The sequence below is a fragment of the Macaca mulatta genome, chromosome 1, assembly GCF_049350105.2.
Source record: "Macaca mulatta isolate MMU2019108-1 chromosome 1, T2T-MMU8v2.0, whole genome shotgun sequence".
In the NCBI taxonomy this organism is placed as follows: domain Eukaryota; kingdom Metazoa; phylum Chordata; class Mammalia; order Primates; family Cercopithecidae; genus Macaca; species Macaca mulatta.
Window position 1 is genome coordinate 224,004,957 of NC_133406.1, and position 28,000 is coordinate 224,032,956.

The 28,000-nt window shown below is 57.0% G+C and overlaps 2 protein-coding genes across 9 annotated transcripts in view; both read left to right on the plus strand.

The window, feature by feature from the left end:
- Nucleotides 1-28,000, plus strand: part of MFAP2 (microfibril associated protein 2) — a 67,092-nt gene that overhangs the window by 27,349 nt on the left and 11,743 nt on the right. The gene's annotated exons all lie outside the window — the stretch shown is intronic.
- On the plus strand, nucleotides 884-27,998 carry ATP13A2 (ATPase cation transporting 13A2). Of its 8 annotated transcripts, none has more exons than XM_001087655.5 (29): nucleotides 884-1,082; nucleotides 6,746-6,840; nucleotides 6,968-7,150; nucleotides 7,452-7,510; nucleotides 7,694-7,820; nucleotides 8,099-8,178; nucleotides 10,121-10,198; nucleotides 10,392-10,461; nucleotides 11,985-12,119; nucleotides 12,207-12,273; nucleotides 12,371-12,502; nucleotides 15,663-15,818; nucleotides 16,331-16,441; nucleotides 16,526-16,572; nucleotides 16,662-16,850; nucleotides 19,013-19,219; nucleotides 20,263-20,358; nucleotides 20,442-20,601; nucleotides 20,715-20,835; nucleotides 20,986-21,110; nucleotides 23,035-23,195; nucleotides 23,319-23,435; nucleotides 23,552-23,631; nucleotides 25,186-25,338; nucleotides 25,426-25,522; nucleotides 26,705-26,928; nucleotides 27,014-27,165; nucleotides 27,325-27,494; nucleotides 27,598-27,998. In XM_001087655.5, exons 1-29 carry the CDS (start codon nucleotides 1,073-1,075, stop codon nucleotides 27,733-27,735), a joined length of 3,540 nt encoding a protein of 1,179 aa, XP_001087655.2. In that variant the 5' UTR covers nucleotides 884-1,072; the 3' UTR covers nucleotides 27,736-27,998. The 8 variants fall into 8 exon arrangements, with proteins under 8 accessions (XP_001087655.2, XP_014979527.1, XP_077828718.1 ...); XM_015124041.3 differs by having other exon boundaries at nucleotides 7,694-7,808; XM_077972592.1 differs by lacking the exon at nucleotides 27,325-27,494.

A 28,000-nucleotide genomic window follows, 5' to 3' on the forward strand; every position in this document is an offset into this window, starting at 1 on the left:
CCCTGGGATCTCACAGATCCACTCTCCCCTTTGGAGCTCCTCTGTCCAGAGGTCCTGGAGACAGGGAGCACTATGCCTGTGCCTGTCACTATGGGGTAGCGGGTTAAATGCTGCACACAGGTGTGACATCTCTGGTGCCTTTCAGGGGTCTCCATGAATCCCCTCAGTGCAGGTGTGTCTACAGGTCACGCTGTGAGGCTTCTCTTTCTCTGGCATTTCAAGGCCTCCAGTGCATCACGGCAGACTCTCCCTGGGTCTCTATGGAGGCACATCTGACCCTGTGAATCTCTGGGCAGGTGTGTCTTCCTTCTCTGCATTCATCAAGCAGCACCAGGCACTGTCTCAAGTGCTTGATACGCATTTTCTTTTCTTTTTCTTTTTTTTTTTTTTTTGAGACGGAGTTTCGCTCTTTTTGCCCATACTGGAGTGCAATGGCACGATCCCGGATCACAGCAACCTCCACCTCCTGGGTTCAAGCGATTCTCCTGCCTCAGTCTCCCGAGTAGCTGGGATTACAGGCATGCGCCACCACACCCAGTCGACACGCATTTACTTGTGTGATCCTCGCAGCAGTTCTCTGTGAAGCAGGTATTGCTATCCTATAAGTTGGGAAAAGAGGGCCAGAGAGGATCGGTGACTTGCTCACGGTCGCATGGCCTGGAAGACATGGATAGCTGGACCAGCACGCACACTCCCTAACCATTGGGACATGCAGGGGGGCTGCCTCCGTGAGGTGTGCGTCTCAGGTCGCCCCGCCCCCGGTGTGTGCTGAGGAGTCGGCGGGGACTACAAGTCCCGGCAGCCCGGGCGCGGGCGTGGCGAGGGCCGCAGAGGGCCGCAGAGGGCCGGGCGGGGCTTGCGGCGCGCACGGAGGGACTGCGGCAGTGTCGGAGCCGCGCAGAGCCTGGTAGCCCAGGTGCCCCGCCCGCGCCAGCCCAGCTCCAGCCCCGCGCCAGCCCAGCGTCCCCCGCCCGGGCCGCCCGGACCGCGCCCCTGCCCAGGGCCTTGCGCACGCCGGGGCCCAGGCCGAGGGCCGCAGCGCCGGGGCCGGCGATGAGCGCGAGGAGTCGGCATGAGCGCAGGTGAGTGCGGAGCCCGGGTCGGCCCGAGCCCTGTGCGGTCCCCGGCCCGCCCGTAGTCGTCGCCCCTTCGAGGGAAAGGGGAGGTGACGCCCCCCATCGCGGGGTCGCGAGCCCAGGGAGGGGGCCCTGGGCGGGGATCCTGGGCCCGTCCCCTCCCTTTGGACGGGGACTCGGCCCCGGTTTCTTCCCAGAGACGCCGAGGCCGGGGATGGCGTCGACGCGCACAGCCGGTCCCTCCCCTCCCCTGCACCCCACAGCCGCGGGATTGGAAGCCGGGCGCTTGTGCAAGAGGGTCCTGGGGCCGTGCGGGGACGGGGAGGCCACCCCACGTCCACTTAATTGGATCTCATCCCGAGTGACGGATGTCCAGGTCGGGGAGGCGGCTGCATCCTCGGGCCTCTGGGCAACCCCTCTGGGCTGAATGAATGAATGGGGTTGGGGAAGCCAGGACCGCATTTTCTGGGTAGATTTCCGGGCCACAGCACCACTCCTGATCCCCTGCCTCAGGCCCCCAGAGAAAAGCTGTCACACCCAGGACCAAGGGCCACACCCTCCATGCGACCCATCCCGGGCCAGTTGCCCTACGCCCACTCCTCCAGGGTCTAATTTAAATCCCACCTGCTGGGAATGGGGCCAGTCACCCTCCTCTATCCAGAAAAGTCTCATCTCAGTGTCTGTCACTCAGCCTCCAGCCCCACAGCCTAGAGTGCACCCCTGGTGAGGGAGGGGAAAGAATGAGGAAAGACGTCCCCTAGAATCCGGATCCAAAGATGGGAAGACAGTTCACACACACTCGCGCCCCAGCCTGGCAGAAGACAGGAGCTCCCTGCCTCCAGGAACCACAGCCCCGGAGGAGGCAGCCGCCCTGGACTGCTGCCAGGTCACCAGCAGGAAGCCGAGGCTTCCGCAGGAAATAAGAGGTCCCAAATGGCTCTAGCCCCTCCGCTTCACAGTGCTGGTGACATTGCCCCAGGGCTGTGACCTCAGACCAGGTTCAAGTCCAGTCTTGGCCGCTCATAGCTGTGTGACTTTGTGCTTGTTAATCCACTTCTCTGAGCCTTATTTTAAATGGGAATCCTAATCTGTACTTTTCATGGAATGGTTGTAAGGGGGAATGTGCTCATTCAGACACACTCATTTCCAGCTTCTCCCCTTTCAAACTCTATGACCCTGGACAAGGGATTCACATGCTGTTCCTCAGTTTCCCCAACTGTGCAATGGGGATAATCATAGTCACTACCCCAGAGGGTTGTGTGTGAAGCTTCATTGAGTTAGCACACTGAAGGGCTTCCACAGGGCATGGTGAGAGCTCCATGGGAGCTGCTGTTAATCAGAAGAGCAGTGACAGGCCAGGCACGGTGGCTCATGCCTGTAATCCCAGCACTTTGGGAGGCCGAGGCGGGCAGATCACTTGAGGTCAGGAGTTCAAGACCCGCCTGGCCAACATGGCGAAACCCCATCTCTACTAAAAATACAAAAATTAGCTGAGTGTGGTGGCGTGTGCCTGTAGTCTCAGCTCCTTCAGAAAGCTGAGGCAGGAGAATTGCTTGAACCTGGGAGGCAGAGGGTGCAGTGAGCCAAGATCTCGCCAGCCTGGGAGACAGGGAGACTCCATCTCAAAAAAAAAAAAAAAAGGAAGAGCAATGCCATCATGAAGGTGCTCTCGCCCCCCACACAGCCTGTGGGTGCCTGGTCTGGGCTGGTCTGAGCTGGTGAGTGTTCGGATACCCTCCCGTAGCTGCCCTGGGGAGACTGGGCTGTGGCTGGGGATAAACAGATGTACTGCAGGAGAAAGTGCCCTGGGCGTGATCCTTGCAGGGAGGGGCTCTGGAGGTTTCCACAGCAGTGACTTCCTCCCTCAAGTTCTGTACCCCTTCTCCTCCTTGCCAAGGTTGACTGAAAGAGTGTCATTGTAAAGTGACAGTCATACGATTGACATGAGGAAGAACTTCCCAGGGGGACCGCTGTTTACATACTGGAGACTCCACCCTCTTTATGAAGAACCTTTTGTTCATAAAGAGTCTTGAGGCTGGGTCTGGTGGCTCAAACCTGTAATCCTAGCACTTTGGGAGGCTGAGGTAGGAGCATCGCATGAGGCCAGGAGTTCAAGATCAGCCTAGGGAACAAAATGAGACCCTGTCCCTACTAAAAAAAAATTAGCCAGGTGCAGTGGCACCTGCCTATAGTGCCAGCTACCCGGGAAGCTGAGACAGGAGGACCTCCTTTAGCCCAGGAGATCAAGGCTGCAGTGAGCTAGGATCGTGCCACTGTGCTCCAGCCTGGGTGACAGAGTGAGATCCTGTCTCTTTAAAAAAAAAAAAAAAAAAAAAAAACAAGGAAGAGGCTCGAGCCCCTCCCCCCCCCACTCCCAGCACCTTTGCCTTCAAGCTCTGTTGTGTCCATGAGACGGGCATTCATTCATTCATTCAGTCAGTCAGTCAGTGTTTCCTGACCCCCCAGCACATGGCAGGTACTGTGAGCAGGCAGGGCAGTGACACCCACACAAGCCTGATGCTGATGGGAATGTCAGGAGTAGGTATGCTGGGCAGTGAGGACCTGGGAGTAAGGTCAGCCCTGTTCCAGCTGTGAGACAAGTCTGAGGGCAGCTGCCCCAGAGGCTCAGTGCTCTCGTTTGTCAAACGGGGTAAGGGAGCCCACCTTGTGGGTTGGTGCGGGAGGAAATCAAATCAGCACCACAGTGATGGCTCCTTTCCCATCCCTGAGCCCGCTGGGCTGTTGGCCTGAGGGTTTTGGTTTTTTTTTTTTCTGAGTCTCGCTCTGTCGCCCAGGCTGGAGTGCAGTGGTGTGATCTCAGCTCACTGCAAGCCCCGCCTTCCGGGTTCACGCCATTCTCCCGCCTCAGCCTCCCAAGTAGCTGGGACTACAGGCGCCCGCCACCACGCCCAACTAATTTTGTTTTTGTATTTTTAGTAGAGACAGGGTTTCACCATGTTAGCCAGGATGGTCTCAGCTAGTCTCGATCTCCTGACCTTGTGATCCACCCGCCTCGGGCTCCCAAAGGGCTGGGATTACAGGCGTGAGCCACTGCACCCGGATGGCCTGAGGGTTTTAAGGTACAAGGAGCAACTGTTGAATGGGCCTAGGGAGCCGTGGGGCAGCCAGAGCTTCAGATAGCACAGTGATGTGAAAGGAGAAGAGAGCCTGGGAAATGGATGAGCAGAAGCCACGCCCCCCTGGCCCGGGAGCCGGGTCCTGCTCACCTCTCCAGGCAATCCCCCCAAGGAACTTCAAATGCCTGGGACGAGCCGGCTTCTGCCTCCCTTTGTGCTGGATGCTTCTAGACTATCATCCTAGAGATGAGAAATGGAAGCCCAGAGAGGCAAAGGCACTTGCTATATGAAACACAGCATCAAAAAGGAAATTCTTAGGAACAAATGATGGGCAAAAAGACAAAACCCCATCTCTACAAAAAAATTAGCTGGGCATGGTGGCCTGTGCCTATAGTCTCAGCTATTTGGAGGCTGAGGTGGGAGAATTGCTTGAGCCTGGGAGGTCAAGGCTGCAGTGAGCTATGATTGCGACACTGCACTCCAGCCTGGGTGACAGAGAGAGACTCCATCTCAAAAAAAGACTTATACACTGACAACCGTAAGCTGGGCCTGGTGGCTCATGCGTGTAATCCCAGCACTTTGGGAGGCCGAGGCTACAAGAGTGAAAAATAAATAATTAATTAATGAGAGGAGATCACAACCGAGGTTACCTGGCAGGGTTAATACGTTAGCCATGTAAAGAGAGCCAGGGCAAGGTGACCCTGTGCACAGTGAGCCCTCTAGGAGTCTTGAAGCCAGAGTGCTTGGCGATGGGGCTGTTCAGAGGCTGGGGATACTGTGCCCACAGCAGCTGCCTGGGGCACTCTGGACTCTGGGTAGAAATTTTATAAGGGCTCAGACTGGGGGATGGAGGAGGGAGCCCAGAATATCAGCAGCCTTCCCCCCACCTGCCCAACTTTCCCAGCCTGCTCAGTGAACTTCTCCAGAGGCTCCTATGAAACCACAGATGCCCAGCCCACCCCTGCCCCGGCCTGAGGAGTTGATCCAGCCAGTCTGGGGAGGGCCCCGGCATCTGCATGTGTAAAAGGTGCTCCAGGTGGTCTAGGACTGTAGATGAACCCTGACAGAGGCTGTCCAAGGGCGGGAGTGGTGAGCTGTACCCACTCTGGAACCCCAGAACATCCACTGGCTGCCTGCCCTGCTAAGGCCACAGCTCTACAGCACAGGAAGGAGGAGTGAAAAAAATGTCTGTGGCCGGGCACAGTGGCTCAGCCTGTCAGCCCAGCACTCAGGGAGGCGAGGTGGGCGGATCACCTGAGGTTGGCAGTTCGAGACCACCCTGACCAACATGGTGAAATCCCATCTCTACTGAAAATATAAAACTTAGCTGGGCGTGGTGATGGGTGCCTGTAATCCCAGCTACTCGGGAGGCTGAGGCAGGATAATCGCTTGAACCTGGGAGGCGGAGGTTGTAGTAAACCAAGATCATGCCATTGTACTCCAGACTGGGCGACAGAGTGAGACTTTATCTCAAAAAAAAAAAAAAAAAAAGATTATCTACAATAGAACCACCTGATAACATTCCCCAGGTCTCAGTTTACCCATCTGTAAAGATAGGCCTGCAGGACTGACCTCTTATCAGTCCAGACTCGATTTTGCATCTCCTCCCTGCCAGACCTGGGCTGGGCACGGATCGAATGAAGATAAGCAGCCATGACCCCTGCCCTTAGGGTGGGGACTGGATGAGGATGGAAAAGTGAGACCCAGAGCTCCAAGAAAGCTAATGGCTGGATGCATGAGCACCACGGGGGCTTGGGGCACTGACCAGGCCCCATTCTCCAATTCTGGGCCATACGCAGCAGAGAGAACCACACACGCAAGGAAACAAGACACTATTGGCCAAGCATGGTGGCTCACGCCTGTAATCCCAGCACTTTGGGAGGCCAAAGTGTGCAGATCACTTGAGGTCTGGAGTTCGAGACCAGCCTGGCCAACATGGTGAAACCCCATCTCTACAAAAAAACAAAAATTAGCTGGGCATGGTGGTGCCTGCCTGTAATCCCAGCTACTCAGGAGGCTGAGGCAGGAGAATCGCTTGAACCTGGGAGACAGGTTGCAGTGAGCCAAGATCACGTGACTGCACTCTAGCCTGGGTGATAGAGTGACACTCCGTCTCAAAAAAAAAACAAAAACACTGTGAGTAAGAACTGACAGAAGAGCCAGATAAGGGACACAGTAAGACATGAGCTTTGGGCTCTATCAGACCAGGTGCTTATTGTTTTTTGTTTTGTTTTTTGAGATGGAGTCTCACTCTGTTGCTCAGGCTGGAGTGCAGTGGCATGATCTCGCCTCACTGCAACCTCCACCTCCCGGGTTCAAGTGATTTTCCCTGCCTCAGCCTCCTGAGTAGCTGAGATTACAGGCATGTGCCACGACGCCCGGCTAGTATTTTTATTTTTAGTAGAGATGGGTTTCACCATATTAGCCAGGTTGGTCTCGAACTTCTAACCTCAAGTGATCCACCCGCCTCGGCCTCCCAAAGTGCTGGGATTACAGGCGTGAGCCACCATGCCCAGGCTGATGTTTATTGTTTTTAAGGAAGCAAGAGGAGGAGGCACCTCCCCAAATGACCTTTCTCTTTTCTGTCCACAGACAGCAGCCCTCTCGTGGGCAGCACGCCCACCGGTTATGGGACCCTGACGATAGGGACATCAATAGATCCCCTCAGCTCCTCAGTTTCATCCGTGGTGAGTGGGCAGAGTGGGGTGGGGAAAAGCTGCAGGGGGAGAGTGCCCAGGCCCACCCAGACACCCCAGCTTCCTACTCCAGCCCTGCCCCCACCCCGACCTGGGCCCTCTCTCGCTGCGTTCGCAGAGGCTCAGCGGCTACTGTGGCAGTCCATGGAGGGTCATCGGCTATCACGTCGTGGTCTGGATGATGGCTGGGATCCCTTTGCTGCTCTTCCGTTGGAAGCCCCTGTGGGGGGTGCGGCTGCGGCTCCGGCCCTGCAACCTGGCCCGCGCAGAAACACTCGTTATCGAAATAAGAGACAAAGAGGTGAGAGTCAGGCCGAGCCTGGGGCTAGAGAAGGGCAGTAAGGGTCAGGGTCGGGGGTGGAGGATACTTGGGTGCCAACCCGGCCACTGACTTTCCATGGGACAATAGGCAAGTCCTGCTCTTCTCTGGACCTCAGCTTTCCCATCTGAGCAGTGGGCACAAGAGACGGGTCGGGTGGTTTCTGGAGGGCTCCCCATAGCCTTGATTTCTGCCTTCTCCAGCAGGGGCCCCCTGGCTGTGGGACAGGGCCTGGGAGGGGAGGGGACTCTTCCGGGACTGAGTCCACACCTCTGTGTTCCAGGATAGTTCCTGGCAGCTCTTCACTGTCCAGGTGCAGACTGAGGCCATCGGTGAGGGCAGGTGAGGCAGCCCATTGCCGCTTCCCAGAAGCCCCTGATCCCCTGGCCTCCCCAACCCTCTGCCCCCCGATGAAGACTGACTCTGGCACCTCCCATCCTAGGGAGGGAAGGTGGCTCTGTGAGCACAGGGAGGTGCCAGGGCAGCTCCCAGAGCTTGATAGTAACTCCCACCCCCTCTCCCCAGCCTGGAGCCGCCCCCACAGGCCCAGGTGGAGGATGGCCGGAGCCAGGCGGCAGTGGGGGCGGTACCAGAGGGTGCCTGGAAGGATACGGCCCAGCTCCACAAGAGCGAGGAGGCGGTGAGTGGACGGGTGGGTTCTGGAAAAGTCCTTGCCCCTCTCTGGGCCTCAGTTTCATGATCTGTGCAATGGGAGAGTCAGACTTCATATTCTCCAATCATCTTTTGGTTCTGTTGTCCCAAACATCCAGGATGCTCTCTGAGCACATTTACACTTTCAGGCCCCTCCCCACCTCTCCGTCTGGTGACTCCAGTCCCTGCCCGCTACCCCCCATCCCTCAGCTCCCAGCACAAGCACACTCCTGGGGCTGGGGCCAGCTTCCAACCCATCCTCTCCTCTCTCCCACCCAGAAGCGGATGCTGCGGTATTACCTCTTCCAGGGCCAGCGCTATATCTGGATCGAGACCCAGCAAGCCTTCTACCAGGTCAGGTAGGAGTGAGGGCCTGTGTGGCTCTCATCACCTCCCAGAGTGGCACTGGCTCGGGCATAGATGGTGGCATGGCATGGCCTGGGCTCCCCTCTCACCTCTGATGCTTTTGCTCTCTGAAACCTTGGGCAGGTTACTGAGCCCCTCCAGGCCTGGGATTTCTGTCTGTAAATAGAGCATGAAGACAACTTCTTCCTCCTAGGATTGTTTTGACAGTGAAATAGATAATAATTCATGTAGAGCTTGGCACCGCATCTGGTCCGAGGTGGTGACACCACTGTGAATCAGACCATCAGCTCTGGACTCAGACTGTCCCCTCGGGGTTTAGTCATTGCTCTGCCACCTACAAAAGGCTTAAGAAACATGAGCTCGGGCCGGGCGCGGTGGCTCACCCCTGTAATCCCAGCACTTTGGGAGGCCAAGACAGGTGGATCACAAGGTCAGGAGTTTAAGACCAGCCTGGCCAAGATGCTGAAACCCTGTCTCCACTAAAACTACAAAAATTAGCTGGGCATGATGGCACGTGCCTATAATCCCAGCTACTCAAGAGACTGAGGCAGGAGAATCGCCTGAACCCGGGCGGCAGAGGTTGCAGTAAGCCGAGATCACGTCACTGCACTCCATCCTGCCTGGGTGACAGAGCACGACTCCATCTCAAAAAAGAAAAACACAAGCTCACCACACACCTTAGTTTGTGTGTGTGTGTGTGTATGTGTGTGGTTTTTTTTGTTTTGTTTTGTTTGTTTGTTTGTTTGTTTTTTAAGATGGAGTTTCACTCTTGTTGCCCAGGCTGGAATGCAATGGCACAAGCTCGGCTCACTGCACTTCCGCCTCCTGGGTTCAAGTGATTCTCCTGCCTCAGCCTCCCGAGTAGTTGGGATTACAGGTGCGTGCCACCACACCCAGCTAATTTTTGTATTTTTTGTAGGGACGTGGTTTCACCATGTTGGCCAGGCTGTTCTCGAATGCCTGACCTCAAGTGATCTACCCACCTCAGCCTCCCAATGTGCTGGAATTACAGGCGTGAGCCCCTGGGACCTGCTCACATACCTCAGTTTGAATGCCCCAGAAGCAGACCCCCAGCCGAGGTCGCAAGGGCAGGGAGTTTGTTCTGAAGATGATCCCGGGCAGTGCTGGGGAAGGGATGGAAGCATGGAGGGAGGTTATGCTGGCTGCTACTGCCGTGGACACCCCGAGTTCAGTCACCCTGGGGATCTCCTCAGGACAGTGGAGACCACACACCTCCGGGCGACCTCACACAGGGAGTGAGGGAGCTGGGACACTTACCCATCAATTCCCTGCCATTATCAGTCATGGGACACAAACCTGTGCTTTCCAGGCTCACAGGCAGAGGGTGCACACACAGCCAGAAGGCCTCAGGTAAAGACAGGTGTTTACAGGGTCCAGCTGTCATGGAGGTGAGGCAGAGGGGAGATGGGGATGGCAGCAACAGCCTCTGCTGCGTAATGGGGATAATAGCAAAAATCACTTGTGCATTCATCACTTAGCAAATGGCAGGCACGTCCAAAGCAGTCCATGAGGCTTGCTCCACTTAATCTACCCATGGCCCTATGTGGTAGGTGCTGTCACTGCCCCCATTTTGCAGATGAGAAAACTGAGGCAGAGAGGTTAAGTGACTCGCCCAAGGTATCATCAGTATAAATAGTGCCCTTATCACTAAATAACAGCTACTCTTTCACTGTTCATATTGTTAGCATCATCTCTCTGTTCTCCTTCTTCAGTGACTTGGTTTGGAGCCCAGTGAGAGGAATAAAAGGGCAAAGCCAAGCCTTGGGCTCAAGGGGGGCTTACTTGCTCCCAGGAGCTCAGTGTGGCAAAAGAGGGATGGGGGGCCTGGAGCCAATAGTCTCCAGCCTGCACAGGGTAGGGAATGCAGAGCTCAGGCCCCATGGCCCATGCGTGTCCCCTCGCACCCATCCCCAGCCTGCTGGACCACGGCCGCTCTTGTGACGACATCCACCGCTCCCGCCATGGCCTCAGCCTCCAGGACCAAACGGTGAGGTCAGTGCTGCCCTGGGCCGGGGCGTCCTGAGAACTGAGGCCCCTTGTGTTGCTCCCCAATGTGGTTGGCTTCCAGTCACCTGCCTTCTCTGGGCCTCAGTTTCCCCAGCTGTAAAATGGGGAGCTTCTTCACCCCGGGAGGGTCCAGCCACAGCTCCTCCTTCTGATGGCTCGGCCTCATCCCCTCTTCTAGGAAGGCCATTTATGGCCCCAACGTGATCAGCGTACCGGTCAAGTCCTACCCCCAGCTGCTGGTGGACGAGGTAGGGCTGTCCCTGGGTCTTGCTCCAGCCCTGGCTTGGCGTGCTGTGTGACCTTGGCCCAGGGCTTGCCTCCTCTGGGCCACTTTACGGTGGCAACCAGACCAGCTGTCCCCTTCTCCATAGTGGATCGTCATCTCAGAATCTGCCGCAGTCAGCCCAGCCAGAGAGACCAGGTCCAGGAACTGGAGGTTCTGCCCAAGGCTTGGGTCACAGATTGGGGCCCCACTTGCAAGGATTGGAGGCCGAGGCAAATCCACACGGCCTAAGCTCCTACCGGGTCCCCAGAGACACACTCTAGAGCCTGGGTCCTCTCTGTGCATCCTCCACTTTGTGTTCCCAACAGCCCCGTGGGTTGGGCCTGGGACTGCACTGTTCACACCTGAGAAACCCAAGCTTCAGTGGGAGGCTGTGACATGGCCAAGGTCACACAGGGACAAAGAGAAGCCAGTGAGTGACCTGGACACATCTAGAATAAAGTGTGAACATCCCAGCCCTCTGACCAGGGGCAGGCACCATGAAAGAGAGAGAGATCTTTGAGTCTGGCCCCGTATAAATCAGTCTGTCACTTAGGAGCTATGTGGTTTTTGGTTTTTTGTTTTTTGTTTTCGAGATGGAGTTTTGCTCTTGTTGCCCAGGTTGGAGTGCAGTGACGCGGTCTCGGCTCACTGCGACATCTGCCTCCTGGGTTCAAGCGATTCTCCTGCTTGAGCCTCCTAAGTAGCTGGGACTACAGGCGCCTGCCACCACGCCCGGCTAATTTTTTTTTTTTTTTTTTTTTTTTTGTATTTTTAGTAGATACGGGCTTTCACTATGTTGGCTAGGCTGGTCTCGAACTCCTGACCTCAGGTGACCCACCCACCTCGGCCTCCTAAATTGCTGGGATTACAGGCATGAGCCACCGCACCCGGCTGGAACTATGTGGTTTTAGGCCAGTGGCTTAACCCGTCCATGCCTTGGTTTCCTCATCTGTAGAATGGTGCTAATGGTGGCACCCGCCTTGTGGAATTGTCACTGCTGTTGTGTGACACTTAGATAAAGTGCTTGGCATGTAGTGGGGGTTCAGTAAATACCCTTGTCCTATTTATTTATTTATTTGTTTGTTTGTTTATATTTTTTGAGACAGGGTGTCTCTCTGTCACCCAGCCTGGAGTGCAGTGGCACGATCTCAGCTCACTGTGACCTCCACCTCCCTGGCTTAAGTGATCCTCCCACCTCAGCCTCCTGAGTAGCTTGGAGCATAGGTTCAGGCCACCCCATCAGGCTAATTTTTGTATGTTTTGTAGAGATGGGGTTTCGCCATGTTGACCAGGCTGGTCATAAACCCTTGTCCTCTTTGGAGTGGAGAAACTGAGGGCCCTGGGGATGTCTGGGTGGGTGGGGATGGGATTGACCAGGAGAAAGGCCTGGCTCCAGTCCTTTGGCAGCCACTGGGCCCTCTGCTCCCATGGGCACAGGAGACCCAGCCTGTGGCTGGGCTGCCCTGGGGGACGCGGCCCTGACGCTGCCTCCTGCCCCTCCCCCAGGCACTGAACCCGTACTATGGGTTCCAGGCCTTCAGCATCGCGCTGTGGCTGGCTGACCACTACTACTGGTACGCCCTGTGCATCTTCCTCATTTCCGCCATCTCCATCTGCCTGTCGCTGTACAAGACCAGAAAGGCAAGTGCCATGAGGTGGGCGGGGACGGGGCAGGTGGGTCCCCAGGGGCCCCCACCCACTCACGGCCCTCTTGTCCCCTGCCCACAGCAAAGCCAGACTCTAAGGGACATGGTCAAGCTGTCCATGCGGGTGTGCGTGTGCCGGCCAGGGGGAGGTGAGGAGCTAGAGCCCAGGGAGTGGGGGCAGGAACCTGGGGGGGCGTGGCTAGGGCTGGCCCCGCCCAGCTGAGCTCCTCTCCTACCTGCCTGCAGAGGAAGAGTGGGTGGACTCCAGTGAGCTAGTGCCCGGAGACTGCCTGGTGCTGCCCCAGGAGGGTGGGCTGATGCCTTGCGATGCGGCCCTGGTGGCCGGCGAGTGCATGGTGAATGAGAGCTCTCTGACAGGTGAGCCCCCAGCCCCTGACCTGCAGCTTCCTTCCTCCCCTGCCATCCAGCCCTTTGCCCTGCAGCAAAAGTTTTCATTTGAGTTTCCTTTTCCTTTTTTTTTTTTTGAGACGGAGTTTCACTCTGTTGTCCAGGCTGGAGTGCAGTGACATGATCTCGGCTCACTGCAGCCTCCACCCCCCGAGTTCAAGTGATTCCCGTGCCTCAGCCTCCTGAGTAGCTGGGACCACAGGTGCATACCACCACGCCCAGCTAATTTTTGTATTTTTAGTAGAGATGGAGTTTCACTATGTTGCCCAGGCTGGTCTTGAACTCCTGACCTTAGGTTATCTACCCACCTTGGCCTCCCAAGGTGCTGGGATTGCAGGTGTGAGCCACCGCACCCAGCCTCCTTTTCCTTTTTCTTTCAAGTAACAATTCCGGCTTTAGCACTTACTAACCTCACACCCTTGGGCCATTACAACTTAACCTCTCTGTGCCTCAGTTTCCTCTTCTGTAAGATGACTGTCAGTCGCTCCTCCTGGACAGAGTTGTGCAAAGCGCTTAACAGCATGATGGGTGCAGCATAAATGGCTGGCCACCCAGTGCATCTGAGCTATTTCTTCCTTTTTTTTTGAGATGGAGTTTCACTCTTATTGCCCAGGCTGGAGTGCAATGGTGCGATCTCAGCTCACTGCAACCTCCACCTCCTGGGTTCAAGTGATTCTCCTGCCTCAGCCTCCCAAGTATTACTGGGATTACAGGCATGCACCTCCACACCGGGCTAATTTTGTATTTTTAGTAGAGATGGGGTTTCACCACGTTGGTCAGGCAGGTCTCAAACTCCTGACCTCAAGTGATTCGCCCACCTCAGCCTCCCAAAGTGCTGGGATTACAGGCGTGAGCCACCGCACCTGGCTGCATCTGAGCTGTTTCTATACCAGTGCCCACTTTCAGGTCATAAAGATTCCAGATGGCACAGGAGAGTGGGAAGCCCTCTCCCAGAGTGAGAGACTGGGGTCCCCATTCACTCTCCCACAGACCCCTTCCCTTCCCTTCCCTTCCCCTCCCCAGGGCAGCCACTGTGAAGGATGTGAGGTGTCTTCCATGCCTTTTTCCACGTAACGTGTGTGCAGTGCACATGCGCTGATACGCCTCTCCTTTTGTTCTGACTGTGGGATCGTGTGCTGTGTATTGTTCCATACTTTGCTTTTTCTCCTGGGCATCCTTCCGCAAGCACGGATGGCCCCACCTCACGGCTGCCTGAGAGTCCACAATACGGATGTATCGTAACTGACTCAACCGGCCCACTCGCCATGATATTTAGAACGTGACTTTCCAGCCATTGCACAGGATGCCGCAGGAGCAGCTTTGTCCTGTGTCTCTTGATATGTGCAAGTATTTCTCTCTCTGAGATGTGTTATATTTTGGTGGTAGATATTGGAGAGAGTTTACTAAAAACCGCAGGATAGTGGCTTTTTCCAGGGAAGTTTTCTGGCTGGCGCTGTATTTGTATAATAATAGTTAATCGTAGGCCGGGCGCAGTGGCTCGCACCTGTAATCCCAGCACTTTGGCAGGCCGAGGTGGGCGGATCGCCTGAAGTGAGGAGTTTGAAAACAGCCTGGGGGCCGGGCACGGTGGCTCAAGCCTGTAATCCCAGCACTTTGGGAGGCCGAGACGGGCGGATCACGAGGTCAGGAGATCGAGACCATCCTGGCTAACACGGTGAAACCCCGTCTCTACTAAAAATACAAAAAAAAAAAAAAAACTAGCCGGGCGAGGTGGCGGGCGCCTGTAGTCCCAGCTACTCCGGAGGCTGAGGCAGGAGAATGGCGCAAACCCGGGAGGCGGAGCTTGCAGTGAGCTGAGATCCGGTCACTGCACTCCAGCCTGGGCTACAGAGCAAGACTCCGTCTCAAAAAAAAAAAAAAAGAAAACAGCCTGGGAAACATGTTGAAACCCTGTCTCTACCAAAAATACAAAAAATTAGCCAGGTGTAGTGATGCACGTCTGTCATCCCAGGTACTTGGGAGGCTGAGGTGGGAGGCTGAGGCTAAACTTGAGCCTAGGAGGTGGAGGTTGCAGTGAGCCGAGATCGCACCACTGCACTCTAGCCTGGGTGACAGAGTAAGACTCCGTCTCAGAAAAAAAAAAAAGTAGTAATTGTGATCAGTATGATTCGTGGGCACACGCCCTGAGCCCAGCCCTCCACAAACTGTCCGCACATGCTTCATCTGTTCATCTCTTGTGAGGCAGACGTGGCAGAATTGTCTCTGAGTCCCTCGCAGGAATGTGCACACAGTAGGTGCTCAGTAGTCCCAGCCTGCAGGCATTTGATAAGGGAGTGCCACTGTTTGCCAGGCAGCCTGCCCAGGGCTTCACAGGGCCATGGCAAGCATGCAGTGCTCTTCTCATTCCAACTCATGGAAATATTTGCCCCCTCCATGTAAATATTCCTCTCCCCTACCCCTTCTCCTTCTCCCTCCCCCTCCTTTCCCCCCTTCCCTCCCCTCCTCTTTTGAGACAGAGTTTCACTCTGTTGCCCAGGCTGGAGTGCAGTGGCACGATCTCGGCTCACCGTAGCCTCCACCTCTCTGGTTCAAGTGATTCCCCTGCCTTAGCCTCCCAAGTAGCTGGGATTACAGGTGCCCACCACCACACCCGGCTAATTTTTATATTTTAGTAGAGACAGGGTTTCACCATGTTGGCCAGCCTGGTCTCGAACTCCTGACCTCAAGTGATCTGCCCACCTCAGCCTCCCAAAGTGCTGGGATTACAGGCATGAGCCACTGCATCCGGCCCCTTGTAAATACTTCTATTGGTTGGAGTTAGAAAAGCACTCCATGCATGTTATAAAATAATTCCAGCAGAAAGAGAACGACCCCCCTGACCCCGCCCCACTGCACACATGATGCCCACACACGCTCTGTCTGACCCCCCCGCTGGTTCCTGGGAGCCAGCTGCCACCCGCTTCCAGGAGTGTCTCCCTGTGCCTTTATGTCTCTGTCCTCTCTGAGCCTCAGTGTTCCTCTCTGTAAAATGGGGCTGTGACTTCTTGTTCACACCTGGTTACCGAGTTAACTGAGACCTAGAGCTTGTGGGACAGTTGTACACGTAACTCCTGGCTTGCTGGTGGGAGGGAGGGGTGTGGAGTGGTCGTCACACCATGTTCCCCGCCAGGAGAGAGCGTTCCAGTGCTGAAGACGGCGCTGCCTGAGGGGCTGGGGCCCTACTGTGCAGAGACACACCGGCGGCACACGCTCTTCTGCGGGACCCTCGTCTTGCAGGCCCGGGCCTATGTGGGACCGCACGTCCTGGCAGTGGTGACCCGCACAGGTATAAGCCAGGAGGCTGGGCTTGAGAGAGATCCTGGGCTCAGCACCCATGGGAGAGGTGGAGCGGGGCAGGGTGGGACCTGAAACCCTGGACCCCACGCCACCTCTGCTGCTGCCCTGCTGTGGGACCTCGGGCAACTGGGGTCTGACATTCCCATCTTAGCAGGAGAAGTTGGGCTAGACTAAGGCCAAGCATTGCAAGGTCTGGAGGAGCCACCGGGGTTACAGTGCTGGAGTGGACAGGGATGTAGCGGGCCGGCAGGAGCCTTCCCTGTGTCCGGATTTTAAGAGGAACCACCCAATGTTTAGATGCTATCCACTAGTTCCTTCTTTAAAGCCCTTAAAAAGCCTACAAGAGCTGGGCCAGACTTGTTAGGACTCCACACTGCTGATGGCTGATCTCACAAACACCGTGTCTTGCAACTCCAGAGGCATGGGTTGGGAGGGCTAGGGGTGGGGAAGACCTGTCCGCACCCTGGCTTCCCTGCCTTGGGGTCCCTGCCTCCTCCCCAGGGTTCTGCACGGCAAAAGGGGGCCTGGTGAGCTCCATCTTGCACCCCCGGCCCATCAACTTCAAGTTCTATAAACACAGCATGAAGTTTGTGGCTGCCCTCTCTGTCCTGGGTGAGTAGCCCCCTGTACCCTCCTCTGCCCATAGCCTCCCCGCCTGGGTCCCAAATCCCACTTAGTCCCTCGCTGTCCCCTCAGCTCTCCTCGGCACCATCTACAGCATCTTCATCCTCTACCGAAACCGGGTAAGCCTTGGGGGTGGGGTGGCGGGTGCTGCCAGTGGGGCCCAGGGGCCAACCGGCCAGGTGCTCACATTCATGGTGCCCCCTGCCAGCTGCCTCTGAACGAGATTGTGATCCGGGCTCTGGACCTGGTGACCGTGGTGGTGCCGCCCGCCCTGCCTGCTGCCATGACCGTGTGCACGCTCTATGCCCAGGGCCGGCTGCGAAGACAGGGCATCTTTTGCATCCACCCACTGCGCATCAACCTGGGCGGCAAGCTGCAGCTGGTGTGTTTCGACAAGGTGGGACCGCAGGCGGGGTTGGCGCGGGGGAGCGGGACAGCCACAGGCACCCCAGCCAGGCCTCCACTCCCATGTTATTCTCTCAGCAGCACCCACAGGATGCCAGGTCCTATCTAGGGATGGAAACCCCCAGAGGATCCACCCCCGTCCCCCACCCCACCCCACTCCCGCCCTCACTGGGCTCATGGTCTGGCAGATGAAATGTCTAGAATCATGTATTCATATGTTCAAGAACTGGTGGGGGGCCAGGCGCGGTGGCTCACGCCCATAATCCCAGCACTTTGGGAGGCCAAGGCGGGCGGATCTCCTGAGGTCAGGAGTTCAAGACCAGCCTCACCAACATGGCAAAACCCCGTCTCTACTAAAAATACAAAAGTTAGCCAGGCATGATGGCATATGCTTGTAATCCCAGCTACTTGGGAGGCTAAGGCAGGAGAATCGCTTGAACCCAGGAGGCAGAGGTTGCAGTGAGCCAAGATCACGCCATTGTACTCCAGCCTGGGCGACAGAGTGAAACTCAAAAAAAAAAAAAAAAAAATTACCGGTGGGGGCCTGGGGCCCTAGTGTGCATCCCGTGCTGCTCTCAACCCTTGGGGCCCAGCAGTGACTAACACAGGCATCCTTGTGGTCACTGGAGTGTGTGTGTCCCCCACCAAAATAAGTGATCCAGGAGTGCACAAAGGAGCTGCCGGGGTGGGGGCTAGGCAATGGGTTTTAGGAAGGAAACCATTGGGGTAGCATGATGGGTTGTAGATGGGGACACTTCCTTAGAAAGCAGTCAAGGAAGCCCCCTGAGCAGGTCCCTCAGTGACCTCAGTGAGGGGTAGGTCAGGGAGAAGCAAGGGTAAAAGGCAGGAGTGACATGGCACAGATGTACCATGCACCTGGGGCACAGGGAGTGGCGTGGCACAGATGCGGCATGTACGTGGGCATGGGGAGTGGTGGAGCAGGACAGAGCTGGGTAGGCAGTGGCCTGGTTGACAGAGGCTAGAGGCTAGATGACATTCAGAGGCTGTCGGGGGCCACGGAGAGCTTTTAAACTGGGGAGGAGGCCCAGCGCAGTGGCTTATGCCTGGAATCCCTGCACTTCGGGAGTCCGAGGCGGGCAGATCATGAGGTCAGGAGTTCAAGACCAGCCTGGCCAATATGGTGAAACCCTGTCTCTACTAAAAGTATAAAAAATTAGCCAGATGTGGTGGCGCATGCCTGTTTTCCCAGTTACTTGGGAGGCTGAGGCAGGAGAATCGCTTGAACCCAGGAGGCAGAGCTTGCAGTGAGCCAAGATCGAGCCACTGCACTCCCGCCTGGGCAACAGCGCGAGACTGCGTCTCAAAAAAATAAATAAACCTGGGAGGGGGCTGACCAGATTCCTATAGCTCCCAGGCTAGCCAAGGAGCCAGACGCATACTTGGGCAGTTAGAGTCTAGGGTGGGGAATGCAGGCACTGACTCGTGCACTCAGTCAACAAATATATTGAGGCTGGGCGTGGTGTCTCACACCTGTAATCCCAGCACTTTGGGAGGCTGAGGCGGGTGGATTGCCTGAGGTTCGGAGTTCGAGACCAGCCTGACCAACATGTTGAAACTCCGTCTCTACTTAAAATACAAAAATTAGCGGGGCAAGGTAGCACACACCAGTAATCCCAACTACTTGAGAGGCTGAGGCAGGAGAATCGCTTAAACCGGGAAGGCGGAGGTTGCAGTGAGCCAAGATCGCACCACTGCACTCCAGCCTGGGTGACAGAGCAACAAGACTCCATCTCAAAAAAAAAAAAAAAAAAAAGAAAGAAAAAATATATATAGAGAGAGAGAGCGAGCACCAACCGTGGGCTGAGTTCTTAACCACAGTGCACAAGTGTGGGGAAGTGAAGAGGCCATGGGTGGGAGCCCAGAGCAAACCACCTGCCCTGACCTTGGGAGTTAAGGAGGATACTCCCTGGAAGAGATGATGCTAGACAGGGAAACAGCGGGGGCTCGGTAGGGGGGCCCCAGCAGAGGGAACCGCATGTGCCAAGGACAGCAGGCAAGAAAGGGCATCTTCTGGCTCCAGCTCGGGTTCCTGGGGTTCCCATAGGGTCCGCCGGGCCTGGGGTTTGGATGCCCAGCTCAGCAGGGCACCCCCATCCCAGGACTCATCACTACCCCCCCACCTGTCTCCCGCAGACGGGCACCCTCACTGAGGACGGCTTAGATGTGATGGGGGTGGTGCCCCTGAAGGGGCAGGCATTCCTGCCACTGGTCCCAGAGCCCCGCCGCCTGCCCGTGGGGCCCCTGCTCCGAGCACTGGCCACCTGCCATGCCCTCAGCCGACTCCAGGACACCCCCGTGGGCGACCCCATGGACTTGAAGATGGTGGAGTCTACTGGCTGGGTGAGGAGGCCAAGCAGGTCAGCCCCCTGCCTCTGGGCAGCGGGGCCTAACGAATCCTACCCTGTCTTCCCTCTCGGTCTTCCAGAGTGGTCTCTTACTATGCCCACCATTAATAATAACAGGCCAGGTGCAGTGGCTCACACCTATAATGTGGCTCCCGGCACTTTGGGAGGCCGAGACGGGAGGATCACTTGAGCTCAGGACCCCAGCCTGACCTACATGGCAAAACCCCATCTCTACCAAAAATGAGCCAGGTGTGGTGGTGCATGCCTGTAGTCCCAGGAGGCTGAGGTGGGAGGATTAATTGAGCCTGGGAGGGCAAGGCTGCAGTGAGCTGTGATCACACTACTGCACTCCAGCCTGGGTAACAGAACAAGACCCTGTCTCAAAGAACAATAATAATAATGATAGGCCGGGTGCAGTGGCTCATGCCTGTAATTCCAGCACTTTGGGAGGTTGAGGTGGGCAGATCACCTGAGGTCAGAAGTTTGAAACCAGCCTGGCCAACATAGTAAAACCCCATCTCAATTAAAAATATAAAAATTAGCCAAGTGTGGTGGAACATGCCTGCAGTCCCAGCTACTCGAGGGGCTGAGGGCAGGAGAATCGTTTGAATCCAGGAGGCAGAGGTTGCAGTGAGCCGAGATCACACCGCTGCACTCCAGCCCGGGTGACAGAGTGAGACTCTGTCTTAAAATAAAAATAACGTAATAATGGCAAGGTCACATGCTGAGTGCCTAGTAGGCGCCAGCGCGTGGCTGCAGCAGCCTGGTCTCATTTCCTCTTCCCCAAGCCCTAGCAAGCAAGCTCAAATGTTGCTTCACGGAGGATGCTGAGGCTGGGAGATTTGGAGTAACGTGTTCCAGGTCACCCAACAGCTTGTAAGCAGCAAAACTAGAGTTTGAATTTGAGTCCACCTGACTCTAAACCCACATTCTTAACCCACCATCAGTCTCCCACGAAGGAAGTCTTCCCTGAGTCTAGCTCAAATCCTTCTGTGCACCAAAGTCCCCAGACACCAACCTTCCCTGCCTGCCTGCCAGGTCCTGGAGGAGGAGCCGGCCGCAGACTCGGCATTTGGGACCCAGGTCTTGGCAGTGATGAGACCCCCACTTTGGGAGCCCCAGCTGCAGGGAATGGTGAGCTGAGGGGGGCCTGTGGGGTGCAGGGCAGAGGGGTGGGCTCCGCAGCCAGCGCCTCAGCTGCCTCTCCAACCCTTCAGGAGGAGCCCCCGGTGCCAGTCAGCGTCCTCTGCCGCTTCCCCTTCTCCTCGGCTCTGCAGCGCATGAGTGTGGTGGTGGCGTGGCCAGGGGCCTCTCAGCCCGAGGCCTACGTCAAAGGCTCCCCGGAGCTGGTGGCAGGGCTCTGCAACCCTGAGACAGGTGCAGGGGGCAGCCCCTGAGGCCCCCTGGTTGGGCATTGGCACAGAATGGGGTGGGTGCCCAGCCTCTGTCCCTGCTGTCCCCTCCTCGTGACACCTGCCTCTCCCTGGCAGTGCCCACCGACTTCGCCCAGATGCTGCAGAGCTACACAGCTGCTGGCTACCGCGTCGTGGCCCTGGCCAGCAAGTCACTGCCCACTGTGTCCAGCCTAGAGGCAGCCCAGCAACTGACAAGGTGGGCCTGTCCCCTGCCCCACCCTCTCTGAGGACAGGGCAGAGGGAGGCTCTCATGCAGGCAGAGCCCAGGGAAGATGCCCTGCCTGGTGGCTGGGAGAGGGGCCCTGGCTACTGAGTGACCTCTGATCCAGGTCTGCCCACCCTCCAGGGACACTGTGGAACGAGAGCTGAGCCTCCTGGGGCTGCTGGTCATGAGGAACCTACTGAAGCCGCAGACAACGCCAGTTATCCAGGCTCTGCGGAGGACCCGCATCCGTGCCGTCATGGTGACAGGTACAATGGCATGTAGGGGCCCGGGCTAGCAGGGCAGAATCCACCCCTTCCTAGCAGAGAGAAGGGGCACCAGGGATCCCTTTTTGGGGCATCTTTTTGGGCCCTTGCTTCAGGCCAGGTCCTTTTTAAACATTTCGTGAATCTGCACAATATCCCCCCACCAAGTGGTAATTGTCACCCCTGTTTGACAGATGAGGAAACTGAGGCTCAGAGGAGTGGAGTGACTTCCAAGGAGCCCAAGTGTGCTGTCAGACAGCCCGGGTTCCAGGCGGCGCCCCTGAGAAATGGGGATAATGATGTCAGCCTCAAAGGCTGTGACAAGGCCGGGTGCGGTGGCTCATGCCTGTCATCCCAGCACTTTGGGAGGCCAAGGTGGGCGGATCACGAGGTCAGGAGATCGAGACCATCCTGGCTAACACGGTGATACCCGTCTCTACTAAAAAAGACAAAAAAATTAGGGGGGCACATGTAGTCCCAGCTACTTGGGAGGCTGAGGTAGGAGAACGGCGTAAACCCGGGAGGCGGAGTTTGTAGTGAGCTGAGATCCGGCCACTGCACTCCAGCCTGGGCAACAGAGCGAGACTCCGGCTCAAAAAAAAAAAAAGGCTGTGACAAGCTCAAGGAGGAGGAAGAGAAAGATTCTGGCCGGGCACGGTACCTCGTGCCTGTAATCCCAGCACTTGGAGAGGCCAAGGGAGAAGGATCCCTTGAACCCTGGAGTTCAAAACCAACCTGGGCAACATGGCAGAACTCCGTCTCTACAGAGTACAAAAATGGCCGGGCGCAGTGGCTCACACCTGTAATCCCAGCACTTTGGGAGGCTGAGGCGGGCAGATCACTTGAGGTCAGGAGTTCGAGACCAGCCTGGCCAACATAGTGAAACCCTGTCTCTACTAAAAATACAAAAAATTAGCCAGGCATTGTGGTGGAGGCCTGTAATCCCAGCTACTCAGGAGGCTGAGATAGGAGAATCACTTGTACCTGGGAGGGGGAGGTTGCAGTGAGCTGAGATTGCGCCATTTCACTCCAGCCTGGGCAACAAGAGCAAAACTCCATCCCCCCCGCCAAAAGAAAAGAATACAAAAATTATCCAGACATGGCGGCATGTGCCTGTGGTCCCAGCAACTTGGACGACTGAGGCTGGAGGATTGCTTGAGCCCAGGAAGTCGAGGCTACAGTGAGCCATGATCATACCACTGCACTCCAGCCTGGGCAACAGAGTGAGACCCAGTCTCAAAAAGAAAGATTGTAGCCAGGGTGAAACAGCAGGAGCTAAGAGGTCTGTGTCCTTCTTGTCCTCCCTGCCCCTGCACACACACACATGCATGCACACACAGCCATGGGCACTTGGCAGCAGAGTCACACAGCAGTAAGGAGTGTATGTGGGCTGGGCGCATGGCTCATACCTGTAATCCCAGCACTGTGGGAGGCCGAGGCAGGGGGATCACCTGAGGCCAGGAGTTTAAGACCAGACTGGCCAACATGGTGAAACCCCATCTCTACTAAAAATATAAAAAAATTAGTCTGGTGTGGTCACGCCCTCCTGTAATCCCAGCTACTCAAGAGACTGAGGAAGGAGGATTGCTTGAGCCCTGGAGGAAGGAGGTTGCAGTGAGCTGAAATCGAGCCACTGCACTCCCCCTGGGCAACAGAGAGAGACTGTTGTCTTAGGAAAAAAAAAAAAAAAAAAAAAGGAGTAGATATGGAGCTCCAGCCCGGGGCTCCAGTTTCTCCTAAGACCCTTCGATGCCTGGATCTACAGATGAGGAAACTGAGGCAAAAGGATGTTGATAACCTGCCTCAGCTCACTCGGCTGGTGGTGGCAGTTGGATTTCATCCAGCCTGTTTTCCCATCTGTCAGGATCAGGGTGAGGATGGCCTCCCCGGATAGCCTCAGACCCTCACCTTGCCCCATACCCTCCAGGGGACAACCTGCAGACAGCAGTTACTGTGGCCCGGGGCTGTGGCATGGTGGCCCCCCAGGAGCATCTGATCATCGTCCACGCCACCCACCCTGAGCGGGGTCAGCCTGCCTCTCTCGAGTTCCTGCCGATGGAGTCCCCCACAGTTGTGAATGGCATTAAGGTGAGGCTAAGCCAGAGTTCCAGCTGTACCGCACCCAGTGACCCCACCCCTGTGTCACCTGACCCAGGCCCCAACTCTCCAGGGTGGGCAGGGGGAGCTAAGCTGAGCTTCCTGGGCCCCTAGGATCCTGACCAGGCTGCAAGCTACACCGTGGAGCCAGACCCCCGATCCAGGCACCTGGCCCTCAGCGGGCCCACCTTTGGTATCATTATGAAGCACTTCCCCAAGCTGCTGCCCAAGGTAGGGCCGCCCCCAGCTCCCTGGCCGCCCCGCGCCTCCCCTGCTCTGTCTCCCTCCTCATGGCTCGCTCTCCCTGGCGGGTGCCTCAGCCCTCCCCCATCTCCCTGTGCTCCCAGGTCCTGGTCCAGGGTACTGTCTTCGCCCGCATGGCCCCTGAGCAGAAGACAGAGCTGGTGTGCGAGCTACAGAAGCTTCAGTGAGTGCTCGGCAGAGGGTGTGGGCAAGGGCCCGCAGGGACTGAGCTTGTCCGTTCATCTGTTCATCTGTCCTTCCCTAGGGCCCTGTCTCCCTCCTCAGGCACCAGAGAGCTGTCACCCCTCCCCACCAAAAGCAGGCAGGCTCTCCCAGGTCTTTCATGCTAAAAATAATCATTGTAGCCTGGGTGCGGTGGCTTATTCCTGTAATCTTTGGTGGCTCTTTGGGTGGCTGAGGTGAGAGGATTGCTTGAGCCCAGGAGTTTGAGACCAGCCTGGGCAACAAAGTGAGACCCCATCTCTACAAAAAATTTAAAGATTAGGCCGGGCGTGGTGACTCACGCCTGTAATTCCAGCACTTTGGGAGGCAGAGGTGGGCGAATCATGAGGTCAAGAGATCAAGACCATTCTGGCCAACATGGTGAAACCCCGTCTCTACTAAAAGTACAAAAAAAAATTAGCTGGGCATGATGGCGCTCGCCTGTAGTCCTAGCTGCTTGGGAGGCTGAGGCAGGAGAATTGCTTGAACCTGGGAGGTGGAGGTTTCAGTGAGCCGAGATCGTGTCACTGCACTCCAGCCTGGCGACAGAGCGAGACTCCGTCTCAAAAAAAAAAAAAAAAAAAAATTTTTTTTTTAATTAGCCGGGTGTGGTGACACACCTGCCGTCCCAGCTACTCAGGAGGCTGAGGCAGGAGGACTGCTTGAGCCTGGGAGGCCACGGCTGCAGTGAGCCGAGATCACACCACTGCACGTCAGCCTGGGCAACACAGCGAGACTCTGTCTCAAAAAATAGTAATAGGCCAGGCGCGGTGGCTCATGCCTGTAATCCCAGCACTTTGGGAGGCTGAGGCAGGTGGATCACCTGAGGTCAGGAGTTCAAGACCAGCCTGGCCAACATAGTGAAACCCCATCTCTACTAAAAATACAAAAATTAGTTGGGCGTGGTGGTGCACACCTGTAATCCCAGCTACTTGTGAGGCTGAGGCAGGAGAATCACTTGGGAGTGATTCACCTGGGAGGCAGAAGTTGTAGTAAGCAGAGATCACACCACTGCACTCTAGCTTGGGCAACAGAGAGAGACTCTGTCTCAAAAAATAATAGGCTGGGCACAATGGCTCATGCCTGTAATTCCAGCACTTTGGGAGGCCAAGGCAGGTGGATCACCCAAGGTCAGGAGTTTGAGACCAGCCTGGCTAACATGGTGAAACTCCATCTCTACTAAAAATACAAAAAATTAGCCAGGCGTGGGGGCGGGTGTCTGTAATCCCAGCTACTCGGGAGGCTGAGGCAGGAGAATCACTTGAGCCTGGGAGGCAGAGGTTGCAGTGAGCTGAGATGGCGCCATTGCACTCCAGCCTGGGCAACAAGAGTGAAATTCTGTCTCAAAAACATCATAATAATGATTATAATAATAATTACATCTATTCACTGAGCACCTCCTGTGCACCAGGCACCATGTGGCATTAGGGGCCCAGCTGTCATCATATTCTGCTAGCCCACGCCTGGGGTGGGTAGGGTCGTTCCCCGGGCCACACCGGGCCACACCTCTCTTCAGGTACTGCGTGGGCATGTGCGGAGACGGCGCCAATGACTGTGGGGCCCTGAAGGCGGCCGATGTCGGCATCTCGCTGTCCCAGGCAGAAGCGTCAGTGGTCTCGCCTTTCACCTCGAGCATGGCCAGTATTGAGTGCGTGCCCATGGTCATCAGGTAAGGCAGGCAGGGACCGGTGGGCGAGGGCTCGGCAGGGCTGGGCAGTCAACCTACACCCCCTAATGCCCATGCCCTGCCACTCAGGGAGGGGCGCTGTTCCCTTGACACTTCATTCAGCGTCTTCAAGTACATGGCCCTGTACAGCCTGACCCAGTTCATCTCCGTCCTGATCCTCTACACGGTGAGTACCTGCAGAGCTCCGTACCCAGAGCTGTCCCAAGACTAGGGAGGGGACACAGCCGTGTGCCTTGGAGCCAGCAGGTCCTGGGATAGATGATGTGGGCCCAGATCCTGACCCTGCCGCTCTCCAGCTGTGTGGTTGGAGAGGTGGCAAGGCTCAGGGGAGAAGAGAAAAACACCAGGCACGGAGCCTGGTGCCCACTAGGTCCTCACAAATGGCAACAGCTGTCATGGGCTAACATCTTGACCGCAACTCTGGGAGCTCCCCCATCTGCAGGGAAGACTGAATGGAGGCAGGGCCAAAACCCTTGCCCCTGCCCCATTCCCACAGGTCTGCCCATTTCTCCAGACGCACTTGTTCTGTCCTATACCTTGGCTGTACCTCCCACACCCTACTTGGAGGAGATCTCCCCTCCCCTCCTCTGGGCATGGCCTGCTCAGCCCCAGCAAATGAGGTGACACTGTAGGGCAGCGCACATCTTACACTCGGGTCTGCCCGTGTCTGCCTGAAAGCGAGGAGCTTCCTGAGGGCAGCAACTGCGCATGCCCTGGTAGCTATAGGGACTCCGCAAGGCAGAGCCGAAGCCTCCCCATCGGGCCGGGAGTTTGTTACAGGGAGGGAAACCTCCCCTCAGATTTAGGCCCCGAAGGTCAGCACAGGTGCCCTTTCCATCAGACCAGAGGTTTGTCTCACATCAAGAGCTATGCCTCCGGCCGGGCGCAGTGGCTCAAGCCTGTAATCCCAGCACTTTGGGAGGCCGAGACGGGCGGATCACGAGGTCAGGAGATTGAGACCATCCTGGCTAACCCGGTGAAACCCCATCTCTACTAAAAAATACAAAAAACTAGCCGGGCGAGGTGGCAGGCGCCTGTAGTCCCAGCTACTCGGGAGGCTGAGGCAGGAGAATAGCGTAAACCCAGGAGGCGGAGCTTGCAGTGAGCTGACATCTGGCCACTGCACTCCAGCCTGGACGACACAGCGAGACTCCGTCTCAAAAAAAAAAAAAAAAAAAAAGAGCTATGCCTCCTCCACTGGGCTGGCAGGAGAGTACTGCCCCCATTAGACCGGGGGATGCCTTACCCATCAGACTCCTTCGGGGCAGTGGTGGGGCCTCTGCTATCAGACCAGGGGATGCCAGGGCCAGGTCTTACTTTCCCCTCTGTCCTCCCTTCCCTGTGGCAGATCAACACCAACCTGGGTGACCTGCAGTTCCTGGCCATTGACCTGGTCATCACTACCACAGTGGCAGTGCTCATGAGCCGCACAGGGCCAGCGCTGGCCCTGGGGCGGGTGCGGCCGCCGGGGGCGCTGCTCAGCGTGCCCGTGCTCAGCAGCCTGCTGCTGCAGGTGGCCCTGGTGACCGGCGTGCAGCTAGGGGGCTACTTCCTGACCCTGGCCCAGCCGTGGTGAGTAGGGAGCTGACCACCCCCATCCCGCCCCTGCCCCGTCCACCCCACGTTCGTTCCCTGACCCCCATCCCTGTACCCTCAGGTTCGTGCCTCTGAACAGGACAGTGCCCGCACCAGACAACCTGCCCAACTATGAGAACACCGTGGTCTTCTCTCTGTCCAGCTTCCAGTACCTCATCCTGGCTGCAGCTGTGTCCAAGGGGGCGCCCTTCCGCCGGCCCCTCTACACCAATGGTGCCACTGCAGGCGTGGGCGGGAGATGCTGGCGGAGGGAGGGAGGAAGGAGCCCTGGGGTGCTGGGGGAGGCAGATGGGAGAGATGCCGGCTGAGTGGAGACTGGTGTGCACACATGTGTGTCTGTGGGTCCTGCCTGAGAGACTCTCCTGCTCCCAGTGCCCTTCCTGGTGGCCCTGGCGCTCCTGAGCTCCATCCTGGTGGGCCTTGTCCTGGTCCCCGGCCTCCTGCAGGGGCCGCTGGCGCTGAGGAACATCTCCGACACCTGCTTCAAGCTGCTGCTGCTGGGTCTGGTCACCTTCAACTTCGTGGGGGCCTTCATGCTGGAGGTGGGGCCCGTCCTGGGTCTCAGCAGCAGGAGAGAAGGGAAGTGGGGGTGGATTGACCCCAGCTCAGCCCCGGCCCCCCTGACACCCTCCCTGCCCTTTGCAGAGCGTGCTAGACCAGTGCCTCCCCGCCTGCTTGCGCCGCCTCCGGCCCAAGCGGACCTCCAAGAAGCGTTTCAAGCAGCTGGAACGAGAGCTGGCCGAGCAGCCCTGGCCACTGCTGCCCGCCGGCCCCCTGAGGTAGTGCAGGCCTACGGGCACCCCAGACACTGGAACTCCCTGCCTCTGAGCCACCAACTGGACCCCTCTCCAGCGACACCACCGCCACCACCTCCCACATCCCCAAGGTTGGCGATTGTCTACACTCCTCCCCCGAGGCCACCCCCACCGTGGGGAAGCGTTGACTGCTGTCCCCCACCTCGGACCATCCCGAGTAGGAATGGCAGCCCCCAACTCCTCTCAGCGCTGCTGTCAGTGTAGCAAATAAAGTGACGATATTTTCCTGGCTC

Coding starts and splice junctions, on each gene's coding strand:
- ATP13A2 (XM_077972592.1), top strand. Junction 7,151..7,451: donor TCGAAATAAGAGACAAAGAG/GTGAGAGTCAGG, acceptor TCTGTGTTCCAG/GATAGTTCCTGGCAGCTCTT. Junction 10,199..10,391: donor CTCCAGGACCAAACGGTGAG/GTCAGTGCTGCC, acceptor CCCCTCTTCTAG/GAAGGCCATTTATGGCCCCA.